At 36.3% G+C, this 15,226-nt stretch overlaps 1 protein-coding gene across 1 annotated transcript in view; it reads right to left on the bottom strand.

Annotated features, from left to right (window-relative positions):
- Positions 1-1,508: 1,508 nt before the first annotated feature.
- Positions 1,509-15,226, bottom strand: part of LOC149793014 (uncharacterized) — a 52,530-nt gene continuing 38,812 nt past the window's right edge. The window contains exons 2-4 of the mRNA XM_089968938.1: positions 13,050-13,423; positions 8,234-8,475; positions 1,509-5,738 (exon numbers count right to left, since the gene is read on the bottom strand). Coding sequence (XP_089825064.1) covers positions 4,860-5,738; positions 8,234-8,475; positions 13,050-13,423 — 1,495 coding nt within the window. The 3' untranslated portion in view covers positions 1,509-4,859. The remainder of the gene's footprint in view (positions 5,739-8,233; positions 8,476-13,049; positions 13,424-15,226) is intronic.

A 15,226-nucleotide genomic window follows, 5' to 3' on the forward strand; every position in this document is an offset into this window, starting at 1 on the left:
AAACAGACCCAGTATGTTTTGTTGCTAGGGTGGCGCTCTACAGTTTCGCATTTTGCATAGGGTTAGAATTTTAAAGAAAAAGAATTTGCCAGGCTTTCCTCACTGGTTATACTGGCTATTTAGAAAAGACCTTGCATATCTTGGGTATAATTCAAAGAACCTTTAATTCCCTTTATTTTGGTGTATGATTGATGGGTGTAATATGGGTTATAGAGTATAACTTTCAAAAAAGTGCTAGCTCCGCTTGGTCATTTTCACTTCCTGAACTTAGAGGTAAATTGTATAAAAAAGAAACTGATACATGTTTTTTTACACATTTTATATATTTAGTAATTCATTCACTGCACATTCAGAAGCTGGTATTTTCTAGTCTGGCGAAATTCATTTTCCCTATTTTAATAGCTGCTATGTATAGTGTACTTTAGACTAATTCAGGCTGATATTTTTTTAGCACAAGAGAGCAGTCATTTTAGTTAGCAGTGTACTTAGGTTATGTACATTTTCCAAAAGTACAATATCCAAAGAAATATCATCCACATTACATTAATGTGACATAGAGGTATGCCAACATTCTCTCCACTGTGCACGTTTTAAATGTAAACAAATTCACCTTACATACGTCACTCTCTCAAAAGTACATAATAACTGGTGAGCGCCCCCTAGACAGATCCAATATATTTTGTCGCTAGACCGGCCCAATATTTCCCCATGTTAAATTCCCCTTGTCATCAGAGTTGCCCTGGATTTTTTTCTATGGACATACCCACTGTTGATAGAGTGCCCCACTTTACTACTCCAAACTTTTGAGTTCCATTTGGCTCCATGTACAGTGCATGTATATATATATATATATATATATATATATGTCTCAGCAAAGGAACAAAATCGTAATTGATGCTAGTTGTGTTCAATTGTAATAAGATAAATCATTAATTTCAATTATTCAATGGAACAGCAAAGTGCTCAATGACTTTTGGACTAAAACATGCTCTGGGATTACTGAGGACTCATTCAAAAACTTTCTGAATTTATCCTTATTATACATCGAGGCTGTTGGTAAATCAACCTATTCAAAACTATTGATACATCTGCATATTCAAGACCCGAAATTCATTCGGAAAATATTGTATACTTGTGGTGGACTTGCAATTTAACCTTAGGATTGTTTAGGATATGATTTACAATACGGTAAGTTTCTTTAAAATTTTCACTTTGTATTTGAGGAAATAAATTAATTTTTGAATTTTACAAAACTTGCTGGTTTTGCTTCTGTCTGTTACTTATTGTATTTGCAGTTCTATAAGTCGATACTTACTGACCAGAAAATCTTGACATTTTCTTATACTTTCAATCAATTGGTATACGGATTTTCATTAAAATAGCTTTATTTTATATCATTTAATTTTTTTGTATGTGAAAGAAAAATTCTCCAAAAGTATGAAAAATAATATCTAAAAATTACTTCATTAGGAGGAAAGATCGTGTATGAAAAAATATAGGACCCCAAACTGAGAAGGTTTTTTTAATATTTATATAATCGTCAGTATTAAATTAACATTCATCACATGTAATTGCACTAAAGCAGCATGTACAAGTACTTTTTGTTATTTAAATTTGTTTAGATATATGTACACTAGAATAGACAAGTTAGAAAATGAATAACCATGATTGAATACATGTATTTGATTATGTATTTTTCATCTTTCTCCTCGTGATCAAATAAAATATGCCCTGATATGAGAGAGATTTCAGGACAATTGTAATCTGTAACGCTGATGATTAGGGTAGCATGGGGAGCAGGAGCCGGGTCCGGACACCTCTTCCCGCTAGGAAAAAATGTACAAGCCAATATACATTCACTTGTCACTTGATATTTGACCATCATTTTATTTTTGCGCATATGTATTGGGTATTATGCATACTTTAAGTAAATAGACAGATATACTTTTGCTTTGGTGTCCATTCTAGGAAAGTCAGAGCCCTTTTGACATTTTGGACACCACCCCACCCCCAAACACCTGACCTGATCAACCTTGATGATTGTGCTTTTATTCATGTACAAGTGCAATACTATATTCCATTATCAACTGATACCAATGGGTAAACAATTTCTTTTAGTTTTAGTCACCATATCCATTGTCCCAAGAACTACATGACTTTGTAAGTTTTTTTACATGCTGATTAAATATGCAACAGCCATCGGAGCTAAAATACTGTTTGATACCAAGATTCGGCACACCAGATCAAATTAGTGAGGCTACCAGTAAGGAAAAGAGGCTAGCCATAGAGTATTATGAATAAGGTACCATGGAATAAAAGAAAATGCCAAGTACTTACTAAGTTACTCGTGTAAGTTTCTCAGCCAGTAACATCTTTTGTACTTGCCAACATAACTGTAAGCAACTGAAAGCAACAACTACTCTCTCCTCAAAATAAAGGATAAAATTTGCAATGCTCCTGTTCAACAAAGTGAAAAAGATGACGCCAAGTTACTGATATGGTCCTAGCTTATACTCAGGAATGAAAGATGGAAAATGTACAAATTTTGCTGATTTCAGCTCATACTCCACAATGACTTTAAGTTTAAGACCACAGAGTCGTAACACATACATTATTATAAATTATCATTCTCATTGATATTATAATTATGAATTATAACTTAGAAGATCAATTAGGAATGGCTTAATTAAATATAGTCATTAAACCTAATACACTTAAAACTACTGTAATATAATTTATGTGTACATGTACCAATATTTGGTTTAAATTTCATTTCCTTCATTCACTGTAAATCAAATTATAATAATATTAAACTGGGAAAGTTTTGCATTATACATGTACATACATAACAATGATACACTACGGTATATACAATCTAACTGAAATAAATACAATTTACAGTATTGTAAACATTTAGCATGAATATGTGCATGAAATCTGTACATTGGTATATACCAGTTTATAAACACATTACCATAATTCAACAGATTTTTGGTCTTTGTTTTTAAAGTATGTATGTATGTATGTGTATGTATGTATGTATGTATGTGTGTGTGTGTATGTATGTACATATATATCTGTGTGTGTATGTATGTATGTATGTGTGTGTATGTATGTATGTATGTATCCTTTCTTTCTGTCTTTCTTGCTAACAGTACTTAATATCCTACAGATGAAAAAAATGCTTAAACACTAAAAAAAATTGCTGTTTGTGCTGTGCCCATTTCTTGATCTTAAAAAACATTCAGTTTGTAACTTTGTTCTCTGCTAAATGTTTATATTCAACTTGTTAGAGTTAATTCAGCACAAAAATGGAATAATGGTTCCAAGGAACATATCTTGTCAAAATTATGTGAAACTGGTGATTCATAAAACATTTTTTTAAACGTTATTATATCACGCATGTAGTAATTCAAATAAAAAAGAATGGTAATTCAATCATAGTCAATGGCTACTAATCATCTAATCTCCACTTCAGTGAAGGAATGTGAAAATGAATTCAGGCTGACTTTTAAAGGTTGATTTTCAGCTCTTAATTTACAGAAGATAGCTAAACTAATTAAGGATGTACTGATCAAACAAAGTATTAAACAATGATAATATTATGCAAATTAATCAAACAGTAATTTCTTTTAACATGTGAAAGACACATTTTTGTCATCATTTTCAAAAATCTATCAAAGAAATCTATAACTTTCATTATATTTACACTTTCTTCATTATAATTAATATGATACCCAAAGGATCAGTGGAATATAGATGTATGAATTGTATTGACATACATCTTATATTTTACATTACCCACCTACAGTTTAGATTTTTAGAATGTTGGGTGTTTTTTGACACTGTTCATGATAAAGATACATTCTGAAGATTCTAACTGTTGGCAGTAACAAAAGTACCCATTACTTTATTATGTAACTAATGTTAAATTATCAGTTATGAACCATGCATACACAACCAACAATACGCTACGGTATATACAATATAATTGCAGTGTGTTATGGTGTCTTCAATTTCTTTTCCAGTATTTTGGTGTTTCTATGCATCCCCTTGACTGAACATTTTATCACAAATATTCACATCTAAATGGTTTCTATCCAGTATGTATTCTCTTTTGGTTCTTCAAGTTACTAGGCCTGCCCATACCAAAAACTTTAATCACAACCTTCACATCTGAATGGTTTTTTTTTCTCTTCCATTATGCCCCATCACATGCTTCTCAGGATCACCACTGCACCCGAATATTTTATCAAAAACTGTATATGAGTGGGGTTTTTTTTCTCTCTTCATTACGCCCCATCACGTGTTTGTCAGAATCACCAGTGCACCTAAATATTTAATCAGAAACTGCATATTTGAATGTTTCTTGTTCAGAATGATCTTTCATGTGCTTATTTAAAGAGCTCTTCCAGCTAAACAATTTATCACAAACTTCACATTTGAATGTTTTTTTTTCCCCAGTATGTCTAGTCATGTGCTTCAAGAGATGGCCACTGCACCTAAACATATTATTACAAAATGCACATTTGAATGGTTTTTGTCCTGTATGAACTTTCATATGGTCATTTAAATAACTTTTCCAACTAAACATTTTATCACAAATTTCACACTTGAATGGCTTTTCGCCATTATATCCTGTCATGTACTTTACCAGATTGTACCCTAACATTTTATTACAAAATACACATCTGAATGGTTTTTGTCCCCTATGAACTTTCATATGGTCATTTAAAATGCCTTTCCAACTAAACATTTTATCACTAATTTAACATTTGAATGGTTTTTCTTCGTTATGTCCCGTCATGTACTTCACAAGATAACGACTGCACCTAAACATTTTTTCACATAATGCACATTTAATATGGTTGTTGGCCTGTATGATTTTTCATATGGTTATTTAAAGAGCTTCTCCAAGTAAACATTTTATCACAAATTTCACATTTGAATGTTTTTTCTCCCGTATGCATTCTCATGTGGGTATATAAATATCCACTCTGCCGAAACATTTTATTGCAAACTACACATTTGAATGGTTTTTCTCCAGTATGTATCCTCACGTGATTGTTAAGACTACCACTCTGACCAAACGTTTTTGCACAAAATCCGCATTTGAACGGTTTTTCTCCACTGTGTATCCTCGTATGTTGTGTAAAAGCACCACTGTGATTGAACATTTTATCACAAAAATTGCATTTGAATGGTTTTTCTCCATTGTGCACCCTCATATGATTTTTCAATTCAGCACGCTGACTGAACATTTTATCACACTCTACGCATTTGAATGGTTGTTCTCCAGTATGCATTCTCATGTGTTTATTTAATTCAGTTCTCTGACGAAACATTTTATCACACTCTACGCATTGGAATGGTTGTTCTCCGGTGTGCATTCTCATGTGGATATCTAAATGAGCATTCTGGCGAAACATTTTATTGCAAACTACACATCTGAATGGTTTTTCCCCAGTATGTATCCTCGTATGCCTCCTTAAATCAGCCTTACGACTACACAATTTATCACAAACTTCACACTTGAAAAGTTTTTCTCCTGTATGTATCCTCGTATGCCTTTTCAAATCACCCTTATGACTAAACAATTTATCACAAAAATCACATTTGAATGTTGTTTCTCCTGTAGGAATCATTCTGGCCCTTAAATTATCATCCTGGCAGAACATTTTGTCACAAATATATCGCCTTAATGGTTTTACTGCCCTGGATCGTGTGATTAAGTTAGGCTAGGTCTACCATTGTGCCACCAGCCAACCTGTCCGAGGTCAACGAATTTGAATGAATATAAAGTCCATATGGGCAGCTGAATTTGTAGGTATATCAAGCCAATTTAATCAACAAATTGTATTGTATGTTTTGTCATGATAAAACATATTATTTAAACCACGCGAAAAATAAACAATAAATTATGTATGTTTCCCTGTGGCCTAAAGAATCTATTTGTCCGAAACGATGTAATACTGCCGTACTTCATGTTATTATCGATACATATTAAAACCGTTTTGTTTTTGCTGTATCATGTATGGTTACAAATTGTGAAGTTTCTATAATTTTGGCAATCCTTATTCCTATTGATAAAAATGTCTCTTACAATCGAAGTGCGTAAATGTTAACAAAATTGCAAATGGTGGTTTAGTCTGGTTCCCCAGCTTGATATGTTTTTCCCGTTACACCGTCGATCACGAGATAATATGGCGGCGGCCATCGCCTGACTACATATGGACATAGAACACACATAATTTTACTATATATTTCTCCACATTCGTTTCTCAGCACTGAACTTTCTACTGTGTGACACCAATACAAATCATATATTAATATAAAATACATTCAAAGACGACTTCACTATGAAGTTCTTGTCAAAGGTTCACCGTCATTTTTTGAGAGGCTGGACTGTAAACAAAGCAACATGCAATGGAACACAGATTTTACTTCCGGATCATCAACCAAGCCTTATTACTCACTGTGCACTGTCGCCGAAATACACACAAACAACCTCACCACAAGCTAATATTCTCAAGAATAAACGATTACCTTTAAATCCCTGCTAAAAATGCATAAATATAACTTTTCTATCACCACCAAAATGAGAAGAATTTTTTTTCTTCTAAAAACAGAATAGAACTACATTCAGGGGTACTGAACTGGAAGTACTAATTGTGACCAGATTCCTGACAGGGTTAGACAATTTCACCATAATGGACAAAACTTTCATCAGTGATAAAATCAATGTCTCTTAAATACTGCTGCAAAGTTTTAAAGAATTGGATCCATGAATATGACAGTTACAGGCTTTTAGTTGACACCACTGTAACGGAAGCACAAGCCAATTCCAAACGACCGAATGTCAAAAATGCACAAAACATATAAAGTTTAACTGTGATTTCGCTAATCAAGATAAACACTTCAATAAACTGTAATTAGTTTTTAGTCCTAACACCAATCTGGAATGTACTAGAAATTAAACTTGACTGTTAAACGTTCATAGAAAATTCAATTTAAAAAATGATACATATTTTTACATGAAAATTTAAATTTAACTTAAATTTTAATGAAAATTTAAATCCTGGAGCTGACAAATTTTGTTTTATGTCAAAGTCTCTCCATTCCTTTATCATGAAGATCAATGGTTTTCCTTATCAGGTGTGAAGCAATTAAACCATGGTCTGTTAATAAAAGGTAACACCTGCAATCTGGTTCCATCTAAATACGCTAGCTATGGGTACTAACCACGGACATGATATCATTTCCACCAACGAAGGGGGGAGACCCTCATATGTTAGGTTTCCAATAGTATTGAAGAGTTGGTGTAGTTCTCTGAAACCAAGCTAGCATGTCTTTTCCTAGTTTTCTAAGTGTGTGTGTGTGTGTGTGTGAGAGAGAGAGAGAGAGAGAGAGTACTTGTATTTTGCATGCAGTTATTGTAACTGAAACCGTGAAAGCGTACAACAAGAAGAAGAAAAACTTTCTTTAAACCTGGAAATATTAGTAGTTAATTGGGACGATACACGGACAGTGGGAATTATAATTACAAAACACCCTGGGACGATATACGGACAAGGAATATAATGACAAAAGGTTGGTTCTGAATACGGACAAGGGAAAGTGGGGTTGTTGTATAGGGACAATAGGAATGGAACAGGTAAGGTGACGTCACGATACTGAAGATTGGTAACAATGTAGCAAGGGGCTGACCTCATTCGGACCAAACAGCGGGGTAAAAAACCTAGAACGCTTGGCGGGACATAACCATATATAACACACAACATACAGATATTGATGGATGAACATCAATTTATCACACAAAAAATTATACAACCGACTAAAAAAAAGTTAAGCAAGAAAGCAAATTCTTTCGAGGCATATGAGTGGCCCTGAAAAGGGCATTTGGGTTCTTATTCTTTCATTTTCTCCACTTGTTCCACCATCTTCTCACTTTATTATTCCCTTCTTTTCCTTTTCTAGCATCCAGTCAGGATGTCTCATGGATCTAAACTTTTTCTGAACCTTGATCCAGTTTTGATTCAGTCTTTCAAAGTCCGCTTTTTCCTTTCTGTTTTCTTTGTCCCTTATCTCCTTTGTCCAGTTATCTTTTATCTTCTTCACCTCATCTTTTAGTAACTTTCTCATCATTTCTTCAGCTTTCTTTTATTGGTCTAAGTCCCACTTCACAAAAGACCACTCTGTCAGTTTTTTCTTTTTGTTCTAAAAAGCACCTGACCTTCATCACATCATCAAGTGACTCTTTCAATGTTCCAACTCTAACATACTGAGAATGAATAAAGTCTCTTAATTTCTCCACTTCCTCCTCTATTATGACTTTCACCAGATCTCTCCCTACTTTCAGACTGGTCACAAAGTCTCGACTATCTGGATACTTCCATTTATCTGCAAGCCTCTCCACCAAATAGTCTCCATCCACCATCCAGTGATTCCATGTGAGATGTTGGTCATTGTACATGCCTACAGATTTTGCGACTTTCTCAAATTTGATTAGTTCCCCTTGGACATATAGGTTTGGTGGTTATATATTGTAACGTTTATTGGGGGAAAATATCATTCCCGTTGTTTTTCCTTTTCATAATTTGAACCCCTATTTATCGGCCCATTTGCCGATGTTAGTTAAATTGGCTTGTAGTTCAGTTATTAGTTGTTGGCTGCGTGGGTTGCCTGCTTTCCATATGCCACTGTCGTCAGCAAATTGTAGTAGGTGAATTTTACTGAGGTCAACAAAGCGTTCTAGATCGTTTATCATGATGTTGAATAGGGTCTGGCTTAGGACACTTCCTTGTGGGGTGCCATTCTCTAGCACATATTCTTCTGAATATTGTGCCCCTATTCTGGTTGTGATGTGTCTGTCTTTTAAGAAATTTTTGATCCATTTGTGCATGTTGCCGTTGATTCCATAGTGGTTCGATTTGGCAATGAGACCATCAGTCCAAACTAGACTGAAGGCTTTCTCAAGATCTAAGAAAATAGCTATGAGGTGTCTGTCGCATTTTCTTTTAGCATTAAAGCTAGTTTGATACGAGACTCGAGCCTTATTAGTTGATCTAGGGTGGATCTTTTATTGCGGAAGCCACTTTGGTTTTGTGAGAAGATTGCTGCTTTCAGGGTGATGCTTGAGTCTCTTGTTTATCATTGTTTCCATCACCTTGCACACAGTATTGGTGAGGGAGATTTGTCTGTAGGAGGATATGTATGTGGGGTCCTTGCCAACTTTTGGGATTGGGATAACTATAGCCTGTTTCCATTTTTGGAGAATTTGTCCTGTCTGCCGTGATTGATTAATCATATCTAATATGATTTCTTCCATATTGGTTGGTGTGTTCTTATATATTTCATATCGTAGATTGTCTTTTCCTGGGGAGGTGGATTTTTTTTATTTCTAAGTGCTGATCTCCATTCGTCCAAGCTGAACAGGTCATTTAGGGAAGAAATCCGTGGGTCTAGGTCAGCAAAGAGGCATTGATATTTATACTATATTGTTGCTCTATGTTCTTGAAATTTGGCTATATGGTTATCATTTTTGCTCATTCCAGCGAAATATTTTGCCAGATGCTCTGCTTTTTTTCAAGGTGATGTTTGAGTCTGTTGTTTATCATCGTCTCCATCACCTTGCATGTGGTATCGGCAAGGGAGATCAGTCTGTATGAGGACATTTATGTAAGGTCCTTGCCAACTTTAGGGATCGGGATAACTATAGCCTGTTTCCATTTGTGGGAAATTTTTCCGGTCTGCCATGATTGATTAACCAAATCTACTATTTCTTCCATATTGGGTGGTATTTTCTTATATATTTCATATCCTAGGTTCGTTTATGGAAGAAATCCTTTGGTCTAGGTCAGTAAATAGGTATGGATATTTAAACTGTATTGCTTTTCTATGTACTAGGAATTTGGCTGTATGGTTGCCATTTCTGCTCGTTCCAGCGAAGTGTTTTGCTAGTTGTTCTGCTTTTTCTTTATCAGTTATTGCACCCTTGATATTTGGAATAATGGTACTATTTGCGCATCGCATTGTTTCTGGTTAATTCCAAACATGTTTTGAGTTGCATTGGTTAATTTCAAGGGTGGAGCAAAAATTTTGCCAAGATTTTTCCTTTACTCTTTTAATGATATTCTTTGCTTGTTTTACTTTAGTTTTGTAGTTTGTATAATCAGTTGATTGACCTGTTTGGCGAAATTTATTGAGGGCTTTCTTTTTTTCCTTGATTATATTTTTGCAATCGTCGTTCCACCATGGGATTGGTTGTTTAGCATTAGCAGTGTTTTTGGTTCCAGTAGTGGGGATACTTTGAATGGCGGCTGCATTGATCACTTCAAGGATCTTTTGTTGTGTTTGTTAATGTCGTCGTCCGTAGGTTGGCCTTAGTTACTCATGCGAGCAAGGAATTGAATGAATGCCATTTGGCTTCGTCCAGTCTCCACTTGTAGACTTTGGAGGAAGTGGCAACATGATTGGTGAAATTAATCTCTATCTACTTACCAGTTAGATATGGATGCTAATCTAGGTGTGCAAATTGTTAGGTCAATTGCAGATAATGATCAATCCTCTAATGAAATTCTGGTTTTAGTACCATCATTAAATATGACTAGATTCTGGTTGGTGATCCATTCTTCGATTAATTTGCCTCCCTTGTTATGATGCTTTCCTCACCATCTTTTTCTATGTGCGTCGAATTCACCGCTTATCATGTATTCATTTGTTGTGCTGATGAGTTGGGCATAGTTGAGGGGGGAGACGGCACGAGGCTTGTCCAGGTCATAAATGTAAAAAATGTCAAATAAAAACTGCCCACTATAGATGAGTATTGATTGGTACTCAAGGGGTGTGGGATTTTTTGGTTCGTTTGTGGCTACAGGGTGTTGTTGGAGTGATGTGTTTGGGAGTGAATCAGTGACAAAGATGGCTAGACCACCCCCTCTTAGCACGTTATCTCTCATAGTGACGTTGCTGGCTGAATAACTTGGGATTTGAGTATATTATTTCGTTGTTTTTTATGGATAAGTGTTTCTTGAATGACTATCAAATCAGGTTTAAGTTTAGATTGTTGAAGTTTGATCACTAATTCCGGTTTATTAATATTTAATCCCCTGCTATTCCATTGCCAGCTTAATATATTCTTTTTCCTAGTTGTATCCATTTCTGTAGTTATAATTAATTATGTTAGTAAATTATAGGGTCAAATTAATGGGATACGAGGTATATGATAATTTTGAGATATTAGTGATCCCCACCATGGGGTCCTTTAAGTAGTGGATAATTGTGTCTTGTGAGAATTCTTGCATTGCTTGGTAGTGGTGGGTCTGCTATTTTAGTTTTTGCTTGGTTTCGAACCTGCCAAACGAAGGTCGATATGTCTGATTTGGTTGGTTTAGTAGTAGTATTATTAACTTTGATTACTTGTCGTTTAGGATCCACCTGTTTGTTATTGGTGCTAGAGGGCAAGAGGGTGGTTCCTGTTGTCAGCTGATTTTTGGATTATAGCGGGCTCGGGTAATGGCGGGTTTGGGGTTATATTTGGGGTTTGGCAGAGTTATAGCAGGTATTTGTGGTTTTTGGTTCCTTTTCCTTCACGGGGCGTTTCGATAGGAAAGTTGATTTGGCAATTGCATAGGGCAGCTTTTGTTCTTTCATTACTGTTATGATTTCCTCTTCTCTTCTGGTATAATGACAGTCTTTGAAAATAGGATGGTGGGGGCCGTTGCAGTTGGCACATTTTTGTCCTGATTATGTTCATTTGCTGCTGTGGTTTATTCCGCAGGTGTCGTGTCTTTTTTTATTTTTGCAGCTGCTGGCTTTGTGTCCACATGACTTGCAATGACTGCAGAAGTGAGGTTTGATACTGAATTCTAGAAGTGGGTGTGAGTGGCCACCAAAGTAGACGAGAAGTGGTGGAATTGAATAGAAATCTAGTAGGATGATGTTGGTCGGTTGTCCTTGGCTCGACTTAAACCTTGAAGCTCTTGATATATGAGCTCCCTGGTTTATTAGTTCTAAGGCTATGTCGTTGTTACTTAGGTGGTTAATTTTTTGATGTAGTTTAATGACCTTTTAGTATGTTGTGGTTGATTTGGGTCCAATTATCAGTGTTTGTTGAATATTGGTTTTTTGGACAGCATCTTTTGTTTCTTCTTGTTTTCTTATTCCTTTCTGGTCCTGCTGTATTATGCTTGGGGTGTTTTTGGAGAGCGCTTATGCCTTGTTACGTTCACTTTGGTTGGGCCTATTTGCTGAATCTCCATATATTTGGCCACTTGCCTTGAGGTGCTGCATCTGACTTTGATATAATTTGATCTTGGTAGGATGATTTCGAAGGCTCCAGCATAAGTTTTAGTTAGAAAATGGATGCTAAACTAATAGTGCTTATATTGAGTTGTTTGGAGCTGTTGCTGGCAATGAATAGGGTAAGATCTATACTATGGTATTGATTTTTTGCCTGTTTATCTCCTATTGTTGTTTGATTATTCATTCTTGTTTGTTGTTTTGTCCCTTCCTTGGTGTTACCTACTGTTTATTGTGAGATTGCCGTTATTTACTTTGTTGTTTTCGTAGGGGTCTTGATTGTTTTGGTTGTTGTTTTATTAATAATTGCCTTAGTTGTATTTTTGGTCTTGGATATTCCGTTCATCGGAGTTTTATCCTTTTTTTGATTCAATATCTCCTTTGGTGACCTAACTCTTCTCTTCTCCGATGATAACATTTGAATAAATTCTTCTTCTGTCGTCGTATATGTTTGGGTCTGCAAGGTCTGATGTCTTTATTTCCTTCGATGGGACTGGTGTTTGGCTGGAGTGTAAGACATTTTTTTGCCTTTTGGTGGTTCGGGTTCTGTGATTTCTTTGGATTGGTCAGTCCCTTTTTATTTTTGCCTTGTGGTAATAGTGGGGTTTGAGACAATATACCCGGTTCGGTGTCTTACTTTTGTTGTTGGTGGTAGTGAGTTTTTGGAGCATCTGTCATTAGGTTATCCTGTTGACATTTGTGGTTAGTTGAATGGCGTTGGGATGGTGAAGGTGGTAATGGAGACAAACAGTTTGGTGGATAAATGATTGGAGATGGGATGGTAGATGATGGTAACTGTGGAAATTCTGTCAGTTGTGGGCTAATAGCTGAGTAAGGGGTAAGTGTGGGAGGTTCAACTGCGCGAGAGGGGTGTTCTGGGGTCAGGTGTATTACAGGGAAGTCCAACAACAAGTCCGACATCCCCGACAGGTCAGGGAGCGCCGCGCCCTCTCCTGTTTTGTTTGGCGATCCTGTCAAGGTTGCGATGATGTTGTATTCAAATCCAATCTTAATTGGATTTTTCTTGTTTGGTGACAGGCTTAGCACTTCCAAGCCGGTCGGGGCAGGCAGAGTTGTCGGTAATGTTGCTTTTGTAAGTGCCGCCCGATAGGTCAATATCGGGCTACATGAAATAGGCGAGGTCATTTAGGACAACTTGGTCCTTCCGCCCAATTCCATTTGTCTGTTTTTGGTGTTAAGAGGTTGTCACCCGGTATATGTGAGATAACATCCAACGGTCGCTGAATAACTAAACAAGAAGTGGGGCTAGATGTCAAATGCCCAAGAATGGTATGGAAATTGAGGAGACTGTCCGATCTAACATTTGAAATGGACCCGTTACTGGTGCCATTGCTTTCCATATTTTCTCCAATCTTGCCATATGAGTATGGACGTGCTGAGTTGTTTCCAACTGAGCTGTTCAGTTTGCTAATTTTGTTTAACAGATTGTTGGGTTTCCTAATTGCATATCTGTTGGTATTCATTCTAACTTGAGATCTAGTAACTCTAGACATTTTGAGGAGGTCGAACTTATGGTATTTAGGTATATCTTGGGTCAGAATTATCTATGTGTACACTACTATTACTACTTAATTGAAAAAGAATGTAAATATTGTAAATAATGTGAATTGTTAGATAGGATGAGAAATGAGAAAATAGACAGAGTGGAACATCTTATACAGCACAAATAGATGTATACCCGAAGGTTTAATACCAATAATTAATTGCCTTTAGAATCCCTGACTTAATTTGAAGATAAACGACGGTGTGAGCGTATTATTGGATTCTGCTAGGCGGGCAGCTAGACCTCATCTGCTGGTCGAAACGGCGGGGAGAGCTGCCGGGCATCTTCTGCAGGTCGAAACAGTTTGGCGGGCAGGATAGCGAGCTGCTGGTCCACTTCTGCAGGTTGAAACAACTTGGCCGGCAGCTAGGCCTCGTCTGCAGGTCGAAACTGCTGAGCGGTATGCAAATCCTCTGGATATTATTGTTGTTGTTGTGGTTGAAGGTTGTGGTAAAGATTTGTTGGTTGTGGTCATGCAGCATCGAAGCCAAAAACAAACTTGTATGTTTTGGATCTGCCACTTCTTAAGAGAGGCAAAATCCAGGTGTTCACTGTTCGGCGTCTGACTATCGAATGGAATGAAGGTCAGACTGGAGATAACCCCGCTTTATATGGTTCAAGCGCGGACGCGATGAAAAATATTTCTACGGTTTTTTTTGCTGGTCGGAACGCTATTATTTTTGATTTGAGAATGAGGAATAGAGAGAAGTCAAAGAGCATGTATCATGATAAAATTGAAAACAAATGACAGACACATTTTTTTCAAAACACAACATTTTTATTCAAACAACTAACAATCAACAATTAAATATAAAACATTTTTTTTCAAGCAAATAAACAAACAAACATTTCCTGATAACAAACTATTTTTGACGAGGTTGACGATGTTGTGAAGTGAAGCTAGACTTCCACTGATGGAAGTCATTGGGCCATTGATTTACACTACATTTCCTAGCTAAAGACAAAAGGTAACCATAATGGTGGCAAAACCACCGATCTACATTGTCATCGTTTCTAGAAGAGAGAGGATCAAAATAAGTCACTAAATGTTCCAAAGAATATCCAAGACTGCGTTGATGAAGAAAATACACACAATATTGTCGACTCACCATGGAATATGTGCCTTGTAATTTCACATTATTGAATCGTGTCGTCTGGGAATTTCTTCTCAAAAAGTCAATGATGTCCTCTTCCAAAGGTGGCAATCCATACGAATCAAAATACTCCACGCAATCATCACATGGAAAGAAGACGGCCACCCAGTGGGTTCCTGGGAGATGACTGTCGTCCGTGTTGATGACATAAGCTTGATGGTCTTGATGTTTGCGATGAGGCAGTTCTTCTTTACCATACACGACAAGA

The sequence above is a fragment of the Sinohyriopsis cumingii genome, chromosome 8 (genome assembly GCF_028554795.1).
Source record: "Sinohyriopsis cumingii isolate HCF-2022 chromosome 8, ASM2855479v2, whole genome shotgun sequence".
In the NCBI taxonomy this organism is placed as follows: domain Eukaryota; kingdom Metazoa; phylum Mollusca; class Bivalvia; order Unionida; family Unionidae; genus Sinohyriopsis; species Sinohyriopsis cumingii.